Source organism: Alligator mississippiensis, chromosome 6 (genome assembly GCF_030867095.1).
Source record: "Alligator mississippiensis isolate rAllMis1 chromosome 6, rAllMis1, whole genome shotgun sequence".
NCBI classification, from domain to species: Eukaryota; Metazoa; Chordata; order Crocodylia; family Alligatoridae; genus Alligator; species Alligator mississippiensis.
Window position 1 is genome coordinate 13,142,058 of NC_081829.1, and position 19,609 is coordinate 13,161,666.

A 19,609-nucleotide genomic window follows, 5' to 3' on the forward strand; every position below is an offset into this window, starting at 1 on the left:
AATTAAAACTACTTTTAAGTTTTTTTTTCTTTTTTTTTAAAGGAAAAAAAAAGCATCTTAAAATAAAAAAAAGTGACTTAATAAAAAAAAAAATCTGATTTTTAAATTTAAAAAAAAAAATCACCAATTATCCACCCTGTGCCATCACCTGCTTATAGCACCCCTCGGCTGTCTACAATGGCCAGATAGGGCATGTCAGCCTAGCACAGGGATGAGCAATTATTTCATCTGGAGGACTACTTAATGAGTTTTGGGGACCTGTCAAGGGCCACATCCATCAGTTCAGGAGCCAGCTAATTGGCTCTGGCCTGCTGGTGCCTGGTGACTCAGGCTGCCTTATGGTGCTGGGTGGGTGGGCAGGCAGGACTGCTTATGCCTAGTAGCACTAGGCATCAGCTGTGGACCAAGGTGGGGCTTCCACCACTGCAAGCGGAAGGTGGCATCAGCTGTGGATGCTGTAAGTCAGTTCAGGAGCCCGGACACAACCTGCCAGTGGCATCCATAGCTTATGCTGCCGCCCTCCCCACACAGTGGAAGCTCCTGCCCTGAGCCACAACCGGGAACCTGCTGGCAGCATCAGCTGTGGACCCAGACAGGAGCTGCTGCACCACCAGGTGAGCGGCAGTGTCAGCTACAGGCACAGCCAGATCCCAAAGCCCCAATGCTGAACCTGCCAGCAGTATCACAGATGACACTGCCACTGGCAGCAGCAGCTCTTGCCTGGGTCCACAGCAGATGCCGCCAGCAGGTTCCAAGTTAGGGCTCCAGGCAGGAGCTTCCACTGTGCTGCGAGGGTGGCAGCATCAGCTATGGATGCCACTGGCAGGTTGTGTCCGGGCTCCTGAACTGACTTACAGCATCCACAGCTGATGCCACCTCCCGCTCGCTGTGGCGGAAGTCCCACCTTGGTCCACAGCTGATGCCTAGTGCTACTAGGCATAAGCAGTCCTGCCTGCCCACCCACCCAGCACCATAAGGCAGCTGGAGCCACCAGGCACCAGCAGGCCAGAGCCAATTAGCTGGCAGCCATCCACCCGTGGGCCAAATCAAATCTGCTGGCAGGCTGGATCTGGCCCATGGGCCATATTTTGCCCACCCCTGGCCTAGGAAGTCCCTCAATATAAGGTTTATCATGTTCCAGTAAATACAGAAGTCGGTGAGAGTCCACAAATGACTGAGGAAGCCTATCCAAGATCTGCATGTTTTACTGCAGGCATGACACACAGTTCCAGGAGGAAGGAGTATATCCTGATGATATTGGTTTATAGCTCTTTCCCTTTGTTTGGGTAACCCATATGTGAAAGAATGAGAGGACACAAGTCTGACGTCAAGTCTAAAAAACCACACAAAAACCTATGGCAGAACACTCTAACCTTCTTGGATATTCCACTGCTGACCTCAGAGTATCTGTTCTTACAAAACTTTAAAAGCGGACTAGAACATGAAATTACAAAACAAGAAATCATCCACAGACTGGATTGTGTTAAGCATGGTCTTCACAAGGACTACAGATTCTTATCCTATTGCCTGGATTAGCTTTTGTGACCCCTTTTTATTACGTTTGCCTCTGTTAGCACTGCCTCCTCCTCTCCTCCCCTTTCCCTCTCTCCCTCCATTCCCTGTCTATTCTGCCACAGCCAGCCCAGGCTCTGGGCAGGCAGGCTGCAAACAACTGTACAGGAGTGCGGAGCTCCGGCTCCATGGCAGTAGCGGTTGCATGCAGACCTCCAAGTGAACAGTGGGAAAGGGGCTGGGGCAGCACAACAACAGCCCCTCCCCTGCCAACCAAGAGATGCATGTGCACCAAAGATCAAGCCCCTCAGAGTTCCCCTGCCATCTACTCCTGGCATGCCAAGTAGAGGTGTGGATCAAGGCTGGGGTGTTTTTGGCACTCTGGCCAAAAACACTACTGACCCCTGCTATACACCACCCGAGCACTGCAATTCTGCTTTTGCCAAACCTCTCCAGTCAGGCCTCTGGGTCCATCCAGTCTCTTGACCAACAAACCAGGTCCCTCCCATGCCATCTTTGACTTGGGGGTGGCATATACATTTTATTTCATGGGTTTTAGACATCTAAATTCATATTACTCTTCAGAAGAATTGGGGTGTGGGGGGGGGAGTTATACTTACGGCACAATTAACGTGTTAACTGTGCTACTAGTTGTAACATGCCACACAATCAGCAAACCTATGGTTGGAGATGCCACTCCATAAAGTGGCAAACCAGTCAAAGATGTTCTGTATTATATGTGCGACATCTCTGTGGCTGGTTTGTATGAAGTCTTAAAATGAGGGGTGTTCAGCCTCTGGCCCCTGGGTCAAACGTGGCCTAAGGAGCCATCACATGTGGCCCATGGGGCTCCCCAGGAGTCCAAAAATTTGGCAGCTATTAACACAGCCACCCTCTGCCCTGATGAATTCCTACACCTTACACCCCCTGCCCACTGTGGCACTGTGTTAGAAACAGGCCATGCCCTCTTTGCCCCCAGGACTGGGTCACATCCTGCCCACCCTACTTGGAGCCAGGCAAAGCTTCTTTCCCCTCCTACAGAACTGGGCTGCCCCCCGCCCCGTGTGGCCTCATGGTGAGCACCACACCAACCCCAGGTGCTGGATCGGAACAATCATGCCAGTCAAACAAGGCACTGCCCATCCTGCCCACTGGGTGAAATGGTTGAGCATGACTGCTTTAAGTCACGCGTGTGGCATCAGATCCTGAACTGCCTCTGCTGATGACAACAATCAACTGATTGACAGAATGAGTCCAGGAGAGCCCCAGGTTTCATACTGGGCCTGATGCTTGCCCTGCGCAGATGCCAGCAATCAGCTGTTTGTCCACATCAACTTTCCTCTAACTGGGCTGAAGGCTGCCTGATCCGGATACCAACAACCATATTACTGGCATCAGGGCAGAAGAACCTGAGCCCTGAACCAGCCCAGCATGTTTGTAGCACAAGGCAAAGACAGACAAGTATCTCCAGAAGGACTGGGCCCCCACACCATGATACGCACACACAAAACATGTAGGTAGGACTAACAAGCCTCCCAACCTCATTTCCCCCCCACCCCCCGACACCCACTTTCAATGTCTTACACCCATTACACTCCCCCAAAACCTCTCATTCCAAACCCCTCGCACATTATTCCACTCAACATATCTGCCCCTTGTTTTCAGATTTTTTATTTTGCAAAATTACTTGAACACTGATCATCTGCACACACATTACATTTCCCTAAATCAAAGCTCTACCCATGGCAGGTTCTACCAGAAGTGGAAAAATGTTTATACTGCTGGGTTCAACAGCCAGAGGTAAGCTGACCGAGTCACGAAAGCAGGCCAATCTGAAACCTTCTTGGTCAGCCTTTCTGCATGGGTATGCTGCAATTCATTTGGTACAGGACAATCCAGAAAGCCTATTAAAAACTAAATAAAACACATCTTTAGCATTCATTTTCAAAGGGACTGCAGAGGCCATGCACTAACTGAAATAGCTCTGAACAAGTAAGTTAACTGTTTGTGCCCCACTCCTTCCCCCATCAGACAGACATTATAAACGCAAGGTTTGTGGGAAAAAGAAGTTGGTTGAATGCAGCAACTTCAAGATATGCTATTTTTCCCCCCAAAGGGCTGTTTCTTGCTACAATGGATTTCAAAATTTGGATCATTAACCCTAGCCTTCACTCCACAAAATATACTAACTACCAAAACTTCCAAGCAGGCATGCAGATTTAAGAGCCCTTCAGAATTACTCTAACAGAGTAATAAGAGTCTCAAACTTAACTACAAAAGGAAGTGGGGCTCCACTGCAACATACATGCCCACAAATTTAAATAAATGGAAACTCCACATCTAAAATCAGAAGTGTTTTCATTTCAAACTCAGTTTATGTGAAAGGATAGTTCACTTTTCCTAAACCAGCCTCTGAGTTGAGGAGTAGATTTAAAGGCTATGGTACCACCAAATGAAATGACCAAATATTGCACAGGTAACCAAGTGTGTCATCTAAATACAAGCTAGCCATCATGTAATTAATTCAATTCTTAAAAAGGAACAATAAAAATCTGCAGACACCAAAGTCAACAAATCCTAAAAAATTCACCTCCTTGACAACTGTGGGGAAGTCTTCAGAGGGTAGTAACCCTTTAAGCATTCGTTTCAATCTTATGTTAATTTAGCAACCAAATAAATGGCTAACAGTATTACCAAATAAAGTAACTTTTAAAATAAAAAAGCCCAGCTACTGTGAAGGAGTTACAGAAAAATACCTGTGGAATTTCATACATCTGAGACGACATTCTGCAAAAATAAGGCTGTTCATTTTTAAACAGGCAAATAACTAAATATTCGATCAGAGTGCGTGGGCCTTCACAGGATTTCTTCCCTCCCTTAGACAGAGAGGGCTGGATTATGTCTTGCAACAGTACTCAAACTATTTTGGGTACTTTCCATACAGAGCTTAATATGAAATCCCTGCCCCAAAGATCTTACAATAAATTAATACACTTTCCCTTTGGATAGTACTGGAGCCCAGCCTTGCTTGGCTGCCAGGATATTTTTTAAGCAACATGATTGAACCTTTTTTGAGTAAGGATTGTTTCATGCTGCCTGTCAGTCCAAGAATTGAGACCTAATCCCCCCCCAAACACAGGGTGGTAGACAGCAACATGACTTAAGTAGTAGATTCTGGGGGAAAATGGGGGAGGGATCCAGAAGAGAAGAGAATTTAATTTTATGCTTAATCTAAAATGTACAGTATTTGATTATTAAAGTCCAAAGTCACCATTCAGAGGACTGCTGACTACATAAGAGGCCACAATCAAAAGTGAACTCCAATTTTAGCTCTGACAGTCTCAATATACTTCATCCACTGTGTGTTTGGAAGAAAAAAAAAAAAAAAAAAGTCTTCATATTTTAAAAAGAAAACCCCAGCAGACTTCTACTGTCTCAAGTTAGTAGTTAATTAACAATGCTCTCAAAATAAAGTAAATCCCTTAAAGCAGTCACGTCTACAAACTAGAAGACTCCCATACTACTCCAACTATAATGTGGACAAAAAAAAGAAACAGTAATTGAAAATATTTGGTTTTAAGTAAAAGTAGAAGGAGCATTTCACTGAAATTTAACACACTAAGAGTATGGCAAGATCACAATCAGCAGTTTGATTCCCTTTAATTTATCTATGTGCTTTTCTTAAAACTTGTGTAGCATTGGGAAATAAATCTGTGCAGATGTCTACTCCTGGTGTCTGTTTTTGTAAGAGAACTGCGTGGCTTTAAGAAATTATAAGATAATTGGGGTTTTTTAGTACCAGGTTAAAGCCAATCAACTATTAGTCATCACAATTCATACCCAATAACTGTTTCATGACTGATGCAAAATGAGTTGCTAATCTCAATCCAGATCCGATGGGATAAGCATCACAATAAAAAAACACTATCAAAACTGCATGAGAACAGTAAACTGAGCATATAGTTCAAAGAATAACTGGCTATAATAAATGAATTGCATTTCCATCCCCTTCAGGTTAGGGATAAAATATATTGGTAGAGCAGCAGGTATCCTTTGTACTCTAGCTGCCTTTACTGCATTTCTGCTGTGAATAAACAAGAAAAGACTACAGTTTACAGGAGTTGAGACCTTGTTGCTAGCAGTGCCCTTCATTTAAAGATTAAAAATGTGCATTTTGTAGGCACTGCTAAATCCATTAGAAATTAATCCTATAACATTTCTGATCTCAAACACCATTAAAAAAATTAATTATTTCAGTATTTGTACGCAATATCAATGGTGGATTTATAATTTACACCACCATACACAAGATGAGATCAAGTCTTAACATTTAGATTTTAATTAACTAGAAAAATAAAAAGAAATGGGGAGAGAAGAATTTTTTTTCTTTCTAGAATGGTAACCAAGAGGAAAAAGGGAAAATACAAAAACAGACAATTTTTTTCTCGCTTTCAAAGCTTAGTTTACAACAACACACTTGCTACTTCTTCTGGAACACTGAAAATCATTTTCTTGCATTTCACCTGTCCAAGTCATCCATCATTTCATTTTTTTTTTATTGCAGCTGCCATTCAAAAGGGAAAAAACACAAAATACAACAAAATAAAAAACAACCGTTTTATACAGTCTGACTCACTCTTACTACACATTATACTGAAATTGTAATAATATGGACTGAAGTTACCATGTACTGAACTTGCAAAAGTATATCTCCAGTACCTTGGCAATACAAAAGATAGATCTTTGCCCTAAAGCGCTCACACTTGCACAACATCTAAATACAGTAAAAGCTCTGTTATCTGGCATCCGCCGGGGAATGGTGGTTAATCAAATGTGCAACATCTGGTGCACGCCCCGGCTGTGCTGGGGGACAGGGAGGGGAGCCCCACGCAGGCTGCTTTGCCCTGGGACACAGGCCGAAGAAGTGTCAAAGAAGAACTCGGCTCGCGGTGGCGAAACTAGAAGTCCCTGGAAGTGGTACTTCCAGCTTCGTTTTTGCCGTGTCCCTTGGATGCCAGTTAGTAGAGCTTTCTGGCTAATAAAGTGCCGGTTACGCAGCTTTTGCTGTAGATAACACAGACACACACCAGAGATCAGGATCCAACAACCTTAAAAAAAAGTCCTCACCCCTTTAATTATGACTTTGTAAGCTCTAGACAGACAATAACCTTCATTAACCCTTAATTAAATGTTGAGTCTGTACAAACTGTTCCCCAAAAGTAATTCCCAGCACTTTCCTCCACTGCATAAGTTCTTCCCATTCCTGCACCACAAATCCAGTTCCACATTCACAGACATGCCAACAAAGGAGGAAAAAAAAGATTATTTTGAAGACATTACTTCTGTGGACTACATGGGCAGATCATTTTACTGTTACACGTATTTCTGGTTTTAGCACTACCACCTTTTTCACTTTTACTGTACATGACCAGCCTATTATTTTCAGGCTTATCTATTCTTGGAGCCATTTGTAAGCCCTCTTTTCTTATTAGCTCTTATTACCTCCCTTCTGATTCCTCCTAATACTTCATAAATTATTCAAAAGCCACAGATATTAATCCAAGTATTTTCCTCAAACTTCATTTAAGCAGGTAAGAGAAATCTTATTTAAAATTATGTCCAGATTAGCCACTGACGCTAGAAATTCATTTACCATACTTACTCAAATATAAGATGAGGTTCTGCCCCCACAACCAGCATGGGGGGGGGAGTCCCACATCTTATACTGGCATGTTAGGAAAACTCATTAAATACATTGTCTATCATTAAACTGCTGCCAAAAGCAGCATGTGCTCAGTAATGGAAGCCAGCTATGAAGCTGAAAAAAGTGCCACAAAACACAATAAAACTGGGCAAATATACTGATGGTAACGTGTGTGCACGTGTGTGGTCCTTAAAAACAGGTGGGCATTTCCTCCGCGGGGAACCGACACCAGGCCTGGAGGTACTGCAAAACCAGGCCGACACCAGAAGGGCAAAGCCAGACCCGACACCCTCCCTTTGGTGCCAAAAAATGCTGAAGTTCAAGTTACAAAGTTCAAGGTACAAGGAAATATGGAGGACCTGAGTGAGGGGCTACATAATACAGGGTGGGGGTAGGGGTGGGAATGGGAATGTAACTGAGTTACATATCAAAAACATGCAACCAACTAAACCTGGGGGGTGGGGTGGAACATGAAGCTTATAAAAGTCAGGAATATATCCGAGATGCTGCTCAATGATGCCACATTCAGGTTCAGAGGTGCCTTACAAAAAGCACGCATTCAGCTACAGGTAATAGGATACAATTGTGGGGGTTAGGAAGAGTCCTGGATGGATGTTGTCATCAGAGTTCATTGGGTGTAATGGCAGGGGGCAGTCAAGCGATGCCCCCGCATCACTTCCAGTCAATCTGGTGGGGTCCATGTAATGGCACTGTCTCATAATGTGTTCCACATAGATGCCCCTGTACCAGCGGATGGTGTCAGACACCAAGCAGCATTGCATCCGCTTGGTGTAGATATGTGGCAGGTGTGCAGGACACTCTCACTGTTGGGGTCCATTGCTCCAAGCACCACAATGATCAGCACCTCAACCATTATGTCATATCCCCGGCTCCTCAGGGTGTCTGCCAATGGCTGCTATTTTTCTCACTTCCGCTCACAGACCTCAACAAAAGTTTCCCACTGGTTCTCAAAAAGGGTGATGACATCTACCATCACTATGCACTTGCTGTGCTAGTTGGCCACACCATTATCTGGGCACAGCTGGCTCTCGCAGCCTGGGACAGCATGATTGATGGGCACGGAGCACGCCAAGGCCGGGATGGCCTTGGCCAACTGGGTCCTGGACAGCATTGTGGCGCAGCTGCCACACACTGGCATGGGGCTTACAGGCACCCAGTACGTGGGAGAGGGTCTCTGCCTTGTAGCTGCAGCGTCAGAACCTCTCGCCTCAGTTCCTGTCCCAGATGGCACCGTTGAACAGCAGGCAGTTGACGTTGGCGCGCTGGATGAAGCGCCAATCTGAAAACCATGTGAAGCTCCTGCTGGGCATGAAGTGGTGCTACATTTGATCTTAGCCGAAAAGGTCGAGACGCAGATGGGAACCTACCACAAGGATAAGTTAGTGCAGTCCACCTAAATATATGCTAGTGCTCATTGCATGCAGTACCCCCTCAACACCAACTTTTTCAAGTCATGGTGAGCCACTGCACTGAATACATTTCAGCTTCCTCTTCACTCCCAAACCTGAGCCGTGCATTTCTTTCCCATTTCCAATTACTCCAGTTTCTTCACCAACCTTGAATGTCCAAACATCACCAAACAAGACTCCAAACAGTTCACCCAGAATCCCTCTGTCACCCCCGCCACCTCAGCTTGTCACCTATGACTGGTATGACCCTGCCCTCCATGAGGTGGTGCCAGATCAGGCTGCCCTGCACCTCATCTGTATATAATTTTTTGGAGGATCCCAAAACTCATGACAAGAACACCTGGTTCCAGTCATGAGCAGGGGACTAAATAGCATATGGATCACTTGTGTGTGTGGGTGAAGCATCCTGCAAAATCAGCTTCCCTCCCTACCCTGTCCAAAATGACAAGAGGTATCATTTAAAGCATCAGATAATCATTGAGCCATGAGGTGCAAAACAAGCCAAAAGGTAAGAAAAAGGTCACCATTCCATTCTACAATGATGACCTTAAATTGATCTTAAATTTCAATTTTAAAAAGCATATTATATCCAAAATCTGTTACAAGGTTAGGATTACTCAGCTAAAAGGAAAATTTAATTAGACAATGAAATGATTACAATCCAACATTAAACTGACCCGTGTCACAACACTAAAATAAGAATAGGGGAAAAAAAAACAGAACCAGAAGATGCCACATGCATGCAAGATTGCTAACTTGATACTGCTGCCTATTTTATGAATTTGTGTTATTAGACTTGATGCTTAAATTTCTTTTAACAATTGTTTTTGCATTTAGTGTCCTCATCATTTAAATTTTTTAGCACTGCTAGTAAAAACAACAATTTTTCAAACTCAGTTTAAGATACCCATTTTTTTTGGTCAAGCATATATTATACTGTGCTGTATTAATGCAAACATCATCTGCAATGGAAGTCACCTGCAAAGTCAAGGGAAGCGATCACTCTGCTCTATTCAACACTGGGAAGGCCTCATTTGAAGTACTGCATCCAGTTTTAGGCAGTGTACTTAAAAAAAAAAAAATATGGACAAAGTCCAAAAGAGGGCAACAACATGAACTGGAGGTCTGAGAAATTACTTATGAAAGAAATGACTTAGGAAAGGCTGAGAACTTGGATTGAGAAAAATAAAGCAGGGGATTTGATAACAGTCTTCAAATACCTAAAAAGGTGCTTAAGCGGATGAGAGGGATAACTATTCTCTGTGGCACAGGACAAAAAGTAATGGTCACAAATTGCAGCAAAGGAAATTCAGGTTGGATATTAGGAAGAACTCTCCTACTCGGAGGGCACTGAAACAGGCTAACTAGAGAGACTGTAAACTATCCATCCTTGAAAGCTTTTAACAGCAGGTTAGACAAATACTTGTCAAAGGTGGCACTGATAGGGATGATCCTGCCTTGAGCAGGGCATTGGACTAGATGACATCCTGGAGTCTCTTCCAGTACTGTTCTTTCACGAAAAAACTGCAACAAAACACAAACGGCTAGAAACTGTGGGATATGAATTTTCATACAGGACTTGTTGGAGGTGTAAAATAATATAAGCCAAATCATCATTTGCAGCCATTAAGTGATATACAGTAGGCATAATAATTAGTTTTTGACCTACAGTACTTTAACAAATAACCTTTAATTTGATGAACAGACACTGGCAATGTAAAAGCTGTTTTCCTTCTACCCTAATCTTAAATCTTTACATTAAGTTCAAATTACATTTTTTTTTTTAATTTTATTTCCAGGTTGAAGCGTAACTCACCCTCCCTCAAATAATTTTTAGCTAAAATAGTTCTCTTCCCTTCCTCCCCCTCCCCCCCCAAAAAAAAAAACAAAAACAAAACAAAACTCCCAACCCTCCCAAACAACATGGACGTAGTGGGAGAAACAAGGAATAATGTTACTCAGTGGCACTCAACTTCCGGTTCACACAAGATCCAGCCTGTAAAGCCATATCACCAGGCTCATGAGTCTCTCAAGAGGTCTGGAAATTTGGCAACACGGGACCAGTGGTAGTATTAACTGTTCCTCCCCTGCTGCGAAATTTCCAGACTTATGAGGAGCCCTGTGGGCCAGATGACATGGCCCTAGGCGCTAGATTGTGCTAACGTGCAATGCCATGCAGATCCAGCCCGCATGGCCAGAAGATTGAGCTCCACTGACATTAGCTAAAAGGATAGCTTAAAAAGAATACTGGCAACCTTTTTCTCCAGCTGGGATTTCAACCTATGCATTTTATGGAACAAAAACTAAGACACTTTTTTTTTTAATTCCTTGTTCATGTAGGCAATAGTATTACTCAAGTATTTTTCCCCCCTTCTTTTTCTTTAAACTTTCACATTGCACTTTTCTTGATAAAGCTGAATTGTTTAGAATGGAAGTCACTGCAAAGCAAATTACAGCAAACTGAATGTTTAAGTTAATTATAATTTTCAATTATCATCATTGTTTAGATATCATATTTTCTTTTATTTTGATAGAAATTTGAAAAGCTCTAGGGAGGCAGTGGGTTGTAATGAATTACCATTAAACCTAAAGAGATTTCTGGGAAACAATCATTTCAAGAACAGCATACCCCTACATTCTGTGTCTGCACATCCCTTAGCGCACAATGTGCTTCTTCAGTTCATTTCCATACTTGAAGGTATCTGTCTGATACAATCAGAAAACTAAGGAGTTGTACACATACATGTTTAAACACTCGGCATATTTGTTAATGCTAAGATTCGAACCATATTTTGGCTGGTAAAGGGTAAAACACTAGAGCCAACACAAATTTTGCCTCTCTTTCTCCATTTGTGTGTGCGCAATAGAAGCCTGCCATTATGCTGTACATACCTGTGAAAGCCACGTTTTTTTTTCTAGCAATATTTTTTTCCACACTATTTGTTTTTCTATTCAAATAATCATGCTCAGCCCCACCCCCTATTAAAAAAATCCTACACCCAGTGCAGACAACTTAGTATGTTTCAATATTAAGAGTCTTGATCTCTCACGAACCTTACATGCCTCAAAGGCAATAGAGTTTTGCAATACCATTACATAAGCATGATTTAACTACAGCATCAGATCTGAAAAGAAGCAACAGTCGCTGCTAAACTGGTTCATGTGTACAAAGAAAGAAAAAAAAATAGAAAGGACAAGGCATTTTGCAAAAAAAGAAAAAAAAAAGCACTTCAGTCACACAGAGTACTTGGGGATTTCTCATTTCAACACAATCAAGAGTAGAACACTGCAGTTCATATAAGACACGATCATTCTGAAAAGGAAAAGGAAAAAACAAAAAAGAAAAGGAGCAGCAGCAACCTAGTTGATACCATCCAAACCACAAAAATAACAGCTTAAGCTTTAAGGAAATTCAATCATAATGGCCATCTTAAGCCTGGTTTGTTCAGGGGTTCAGTTGTGAAATATTTAACTTTTTTACCTGATGTTCTGCATGAATGTTATCCCCAGTAGGCCAGCGATGCTTGCTGTTATTATAGCCGCCTCCACCACTTCCTCCTCCCCCAAGCTGCTCACCATGCTGCCTCTGAAAGAAGTAATCCACCATGGCGTCGTCCTGGGAGCGACCTGCAACTCCTATGGATCCAGGAACAGGACTGGAGTGTGTCCCTGCTGCAAGTGCTTGATTTGCAGCTGGCTGTTGCTGAGCCTGGGACCCTGTTCCAGATGTCAAAACAACAGGCATGTTGGGATTAGCTGTATCTTGAGTGTGCTGTTTCAGGTGGGGGCTGAATGAGTCCTGCCAGAGCACTGCTTTTCTCTTCAAAACACACGCAACGCTCATTCCACCAACACCTAAGGAGATACAGGTTTTAAAATATTTAAATCAACTTTTTTTTAAATTATTAAATATACATAGTATACACAAAGAAAACCATTTCTACTTAAAGCAATTGGAGCAAGAATTCACAAACATGTCAGATCTGACCTATATATCGTATAGTTCTGCTTTAATAAAACTTCATTTCAGTAAAATATATGCAAGTATGCACACTAGCCAAAACCACAGTTTATTCTACAGTATGTTGCCAGTATAGTCAAGATATTTATAAGATGCCTGTTATCCTGGACTCAAACCACCAACTTATGTAAGTGAACATTTTATGTGCAGTCAGCATTTTAAATTTGTCTCTCCATCTAACCTGAAAGGAAGCCCCGAAAATTTCTGGAAAAGAAATGTTTGCTAATATACTGCAGTTCAAATTACATAGTTTGCCAAACTTTTGTATTAACTGCAGGTCTACTACTTAGTCTGTCATTTGCACACAGGATTATTATATTACCTACTTTCAACAGTTTAAACAAGCAATTTAAGCCAGCTAGATTTTTTTTTCCAAATGCAAACTTAAAATATAGTTATTTCTACACGTATTTTTAGCTAGGCCTGAAACATAACTCCGACTCTCTTACAAAACACCCAAGTTGGCTTTGGTCATGAGATGGTAAGATATACCCACATGTTTATGTAAGATCCCCTCAAGAAAAGACAGCTAACCTCTTAGTGACTGGGACAACGAGAGAACGTTCCAGAGCTAGATCATCCTGTAGCTTCAATTAGTTACTGATGGGAATGAAAGACTGAAACCTAACAGTAAAAACTGCCCATGAACAAAACAAAAAGGTTCAATCCAGAAAACAATCTGAGTGCAGGATAGTAAGTTGGGAAAATCATACAGCAAACCTAGCCATACATCTCCATTCCTCAAACAGTTTTGGGAGCACATAAAACTAGCTGCTGTGGAAAGTCTCTTTGCTTTGTTTTGTCAAAGAAGCCTAATCAGCCAAGCTCAACAGAGATGACAATGAAGATCCTACACAACTTGAGTAAAAGTGAAAAACCCCTAACACAAAAAAAAAAAAATAAATAAATAATCACAAAACTACACGTGAACAGGCAACACAACACTTTAAAAAGAAATTCAATAGATCTCCTTTTTCTAAACTTTGTGTTATATCATGTCCTCAGTCATTCAAGTGCAACCCCACAATCATCCCAGAGCTTACAAAGATGCAAGGGAGAACAGAATTTGCCCCTCTCTGATAATCACAGCTACATGCCACCAAGATAAAGCTCTTACTAACCTACCTCAACTGATTATTGCTGCAAACCTTGGCCTTAATACTGAAAAGACTCTCCTACGCTCACTACACTAGTTTCAATGAAGTCTAGTACTACAGACCACATCCAAAAATTTTCCTCACTGTCTTACTTTCAATCAAAATTACCCACATTTCCCCCAACAATGAGTAGCCTTATTCCTCTGTTAGAAGAATCTCAATATAGAAACTTCAGCTATCAGGTTTTTCCCTGTACTTAAATTCACAATGCAGTTTATTTTTCTACAGCCATGTAAACAGGTAACTTTTAACAACACTTTCCATGTTCATAGGGGTTGGTTTAATTAACTATAATAAAATGTATTATTTAGCACAACTTTACTACCAACTTTTTACAAAAGAAAAGCAATCCTTACACACGCCTCCATTTTTTAAACATTTAACAGACCACTGTGGTACAGTCTCATACCACTAAAGATTTATTATTATAAAATACACTACAACAGTTTACCAGCAGATTCAATTTAATTTTCCCACAGGTCCCAAGTACACAACAAACCTCCGTTCATTAACACACAAAAAGCTAATCGAGCACTCCTACAGAATGGGTAGGAAAAAATATTTCTATTTTTAATTACTGGTAAGAAACTCTGCCCCCATTTCTAGATCGTCTAAGCACTCAGACACTCTGTACAGCTATGGATAATTAAAACTGAACTTCATCTGTCAAAATATGTGACAAATTAGGCCATTAGGTAGTCTTATTTTTAAAAACAGTGGCACTTATGCTTCAAAGATTTACACTTCATCTTAACTTTACATACTGTGAACTTCCAACTGAAGTCACTAGAGTTGATCACAATGCATAAAATTAAGCGTGTTTGTAAAAACTTTGGCAGCATGGGTGACTAAATTACTTACTTAGAAAATTTAGTTGTCTGTGATGCCTCCTCTGTCTTTAATGCAAATTAGCAGAGATCCATCTATCATGCAGCAGTGAATCCCTTTTTCTTTTCAACTACACTTTTCACAAAACTCTTCTAACGCTGTAACAGCAGGCCAGCAATGACAAACATAGACAATGGCACAGAACTAAGGAGTACCAAAAGTTCTGGCTGTGGTGTCCAGAATGAATTATTTTCTCTTAAACTAAGTGAGAAATTTAGTACACGTTATTCCTCCCCTTTTAGGGAGGAAGGGGTATGCACTTTAAGTCTAAAATCTGGTTCCTCAGCCTGCTGCACATCTGCATTTAGACAAAGCAGATTTTAATTTCATTTAACTAATGCATTCTTAAAATGTTTAATCTAGTCATTTTTTTTAAATTCAGATAAACTCCTAAAGTTCAGGATATGACCAAATTTTGTTCCTCCCACAGCTGGGAACTGTCATTTATTTCCTCAAAACTCAAAAGAGGAGAGAGTTACGAATTCCTAACAGTACAAAACTCCAATCAAGACCGAGTAATGATTCTTTTAAGTTCTGTGCAACTGTCTTGTACTCTCACGAGCTTCCTCTTTCACCTAACATAGACAAGGCAATTGTAAATAAGAAAAGAAAACTTGGCAAAGGAGACATTTTGAAAGAGAGCAAAGGGGAAAGTGCATTATGGGAAGTTCAAGTTTAGTTCCAAGATATGTTTTTATAGAAATGCCATGGTATATGTAGCAGACAGCTGAACAGTGTCATTCAAAGCACACAGAGCATCAGAAATATGTTAAGTCACCTACACAATACATATTTGTTAACTAGCTAGCCAGCAGCTGCAACTTTTATCATTGCAAATGCCTAATGGCTACTGGGTCCCTTTTCCTTTTTAAAGCCTTTATGAAGCTATTAGTATGCATTTTCCATGCACACAGTTTTCTGTTACAGTTACACATTTACAAAATAAACAGCCCCTGATTGAACAAAATGAAATGGCCATGGTGAGGTTGGTATGGACATAGGGTTTTGCTTTTGCACAAAGGGTAGAAAAGCCTATCATAAAATAGCTTGTTTACCACTAGTGGTTATTACAACTTGATGTATTTTAGGATGTCAGCCGCATAAAGAACATAATTTTAGAAACATCTCTGAACAAACTCAGCAACACAAAGTGAGGTTTTTTAATTACCTGGCTAAAACTGCATGTAGCACAAATACTAACACATTCAGAACTGAAGAGGTCTCCGAGGACCCAGGCTTTGTATACATCAATCCAACGTTTGCAACATAATTTGAAAAATTAAACCTCACACTAACTGTGCATTTTACAAAATAAAACTATGAACCAGCACGAACATCTGGTTTTTCCCCATTCTTTGGTAGAAAAACAAAAATCAAGGTTGCCTACCCATTGTTTAAAAGGCTTCTGGCCTACAAAAACTTTAAAGTTCAGGATTTCGTCAAACGAAGAGAGACAAAGCAGGAAGTCGGCAAATTGATAACCAACTGAACTTCTCAGACCAGCATTAAAATGTCATAAGACACGTTGTTCTAACCCCCACCCCCTCAAATAAAAGGAAATTCCTTACTCATGATCTACTTAATAAAACTGCAGCTTGCAATAAAGTTATTAAGCACCGACTAAAAACTAATGTTTCTCCACACAGGGTGAAGGGCATGCTGTTGCCTTTAAAATAAAACTTGTGAAAATTAAAAATAATCAACATCAATACAGCAGGGACAGAGAGGAGGAGGAGGGAGCTCAGGGTTGCACAGCCCATGGAAAAGTATTGTGTGTGGTTTATTCCCTGGAAAGGATCAAGCCTCCTTTCGCTGTTAGGCACAACCAAGCGTCTCAGACACAGACAAAAAGAAAAAAAAAAAATTACAAAGCTTAGAGGGAAAACATGCAAAAAACAATCCTGAATACCTCAGAGATCAAAGCAAACCACAGGTATATTAAGGCATCCTGGGCCTTAAATATGGCTTTCAAGGGTTTTTTTATTTTCATTTTTTCCCCTCTTTTGCAGGATCACACCCCCCAAACCCTACACACATCTAGGGTTTCCTAAGCACACACAAACACAAACACAAACACACACACATCTACTCGCTCTCTCCCGAGTTGCCACGGGGGTGCGAGATGGAGAGGATGGTGCCCAACCCACGAGTGTTTGGGACGCTATTTATCCACTTGATTGAATAGCTTCTCCCACCCCCACCCCAGCCCCCCAGGGCAAAGCCTGAAGCTGCCTTCAAGCGCCCACGATGAAACAACTGCACACGGGGGGGACCCCTAAAAACCTTGTTTCACCCCAAATAGTTCAAAGCCCCCCCTCCCCCTTCCCCAGACAATAACAATCCCCCCGGAAGGATGAGGTCGGGGGCACTGCTCGAACTTGCTGCCCTAAGGAGGTGCCGCGGGCTCCCAGGGAGGCCTGCCGGGCCCCCCGCGCCCGCCGATAACAATAGGGGCCTGGCTCCGACTCCACTACACGTCCGAGCCACGGAGCGAGCGGGAGCCCCGGCCACCGCGCTCGGCCACGGCGGCCTTCAGGGCCCCTCCGCGGGCCCCGAGCACCAATATGGCCCCAGCGCCGGGTTCCCGGGGGTGCGGAGCACGATCTAGACCCGGTCCGGTCCGGATACTCACGGGCGGAGCGGTAGGATGAAGATGGATCTCAGCCCCCCCCAGGCCTCTCGCCGCCTGCCTCTCCCCCTGCCTTTCACTCCGACAACATGGCGGCCCACTGGGGACTCGGCCGCGCGCTGCATCATGGGAGAGAGAGGCAGGCCCCGCCAGGCCGGGCCCCGCGCGGGACTCGCTTGGTGCGGCCTCGGCCCCGCGTCCACACCTGGGCACGGCCCAGCACCTGGCCCTGCCGCCCCAATTTTTCCTTAAATAGATAAATAAATAAATAAATAAATAAATGCTTGTGTCCCAAATCAAATCAGTCGACTCCAGGAGTGGTTCAAGAACCAAATGTGGCCCTGCCGCTGCAAGCATCCTGCACCCCCACCTGCGGCTTCAGGTGCTTCCTTTCGCAATGTCTCAGTGGGTCTCAGAAAAGGCATTGGCGATGTGTACAGGGTGCACGCGGGTGCACACGCACCCCCTGTGAAAAGCACCACCGACACGCCAACGGGAGGTCGCCGCCAACACCGCTGCAGGTGGTCCCCGATCACCAGTGGTGTCTATGGGTGGTCACTGACTGCTAGTTGGCACTCACCGTGCCTCCCACCACTGCCACTGCCGTGCCTGCCTGCAGGACCTACCGCCGACACTGCTGCAGCCACCTGCGGGACCTCCCCATTCACCACCACCACGTCCGGACACCGTCGCTGCCGCCTGCAGGCAGTCGCCTTGTGTCCCCCCACCCCCCTGCGTCATTCATGATAAAAGGTACCATTACGGAACCGAGTTCTAGATTTTTGCATTCCAAATCCTTTGTCGGGCATCTTACGCGTAGGCCCCAGCCTGGAGGCTTGGGGTTCAGGTGTCCCCGAGTTTCACTTGCCCTCAGGAGCAAGCTAAGGAGGAGTCTCCCATTTCCATAAAGTGGGCATAAAGCCAAGATCTTCCCATCAAAAGTGGAAGTGGGAGACTAACTATGACTTTCCTCCGTCCCTGCCAAGGAAGTGGTTTTCCCCTGCCAGTAGGAAAACCACCTTTGCGGTCATAGTATTTCCCCTGCCAGGTAAGTATATAGGTTGGGCTCCCCCACCCCAAACACGCAGTCCCATACAGGCATCCCCCTATCCTGCAACAAACTACCTACATACCTGTATTGCAAAAGGGTTAGCCCACCCCAAATCTGGAGCCAAACCAGCTTTTTTTCACTTCTGGTCACTCATTCACCCAATTTGCACGCACCAGTATATATGATATTCCCATAAAGCCACAGCTTCTGGAGGCATGTGATTTTGGGGAGCCCAGCCTTGGTTTTTCAAAAAAAGTTCGAAAGCATGACTTGAGTACACTTTAAGCACCCAAAGACAAGTGGCAAAGAAACTTTTTTTTTGTTACTCATGATGTTAAGACAATCTCAGGATCTTTGGGGTCCTGTCTTACTGCCAGGGGTTAGGAATCTCAGAAAGTGAAAAGCACAGCGATCATTTTGAAATGAGAGTTCAAATGAGAGTTTGCAAGTTGTAGATTTTCATGGCTATGTCACAAATACATATATCAATTTTCTCCAGTTAAAACTGATCTCATGTGACAACACTAAAATATTCTACAGTAACCACACTAATAGCATGGCATCGCTATTGCAGATGTTATGAGCTGACCATTTCTGTAGAATACTTTAAGACTTTATTAAAATAAGGAATCTATATGTATACGGATGATAGGTGAGGGACAAATATCCTGATCCTTCTTGCTGTTTTATTTCTCCCTAGTGACTTTAGTAAGTTATTTAGACTGATGTCTTCTTGGTATAACAATAATAAAGACTACTCTTCCTTTCTATGGTCCCCCACATCCAGTAATTTTAAAATATATTCTAGATTCTAACACATTAAGCTTCATGATATCTACCCTTTGATTTTGATATAGATGTATTATGCCTACTTCAATGTCCACGGACAAGCAAAGTAATTGATATTAGGAAGGTCCCATTTCTGCAGACTTGCATGTGTTTAACTTCATTACTATGATTGTGTGAGTTGTAAACTCTCTGGGACAGGGACTGTTATTTGCATGAAACAAAATGGGGCTGAAATCCATTGGAATGAAATCCATTTTAGGCACTATAATAAAATCCATTGATTTCTGTGGAACTACTCACAGCAATCAGCTACATCATAGGACCAAGCCTTGCCAGTCCCCCTCCAGCATGAATATAAACTACTTTTTTAACACAGGACAGTTGCAGAACTAAGCTTCTTGCACATATCCTTTGAAGACTTTCTTCAC

The 19,609-nt window shown here is 42.8% G+C and overlaps 1 protein-coding gene across 6 annotated transcripts in view; it reads right to left on the bottom strand.

Moving 5' to 3' along the window:
• The window catches only part of PUM1 (pumilio RNA binding family member 1), a 132,025-nt gene extending 114,572 nt beyond the window's left edge, over positions 1–17,453 (bottom strand). For all 6 annotated transcript variants that reach the window (XM_019488861.2, XM_006269350.4, XM_006269349.4 and 3 more), the window contains exons 1-2: positions 17,345–17,453; positions 12,128–12,501 (exon numbers count right to left, since the gene is read on the bottom strand). In XM_019488861.2, coding sequence (XP_019344406.1) covers positions 12,128–12,490 — 363 coding nt within the window. In that variant the 5' untranslated portion in view covers positions 12,491–12,501; positions 17,345–17,453. The remainder of the gene's footprint in view (positions 1–12,127; positions 12,502–17,344) is intronic.
• Positions 17,454–19,609: the final 2,156 nt, after the last annotated feature.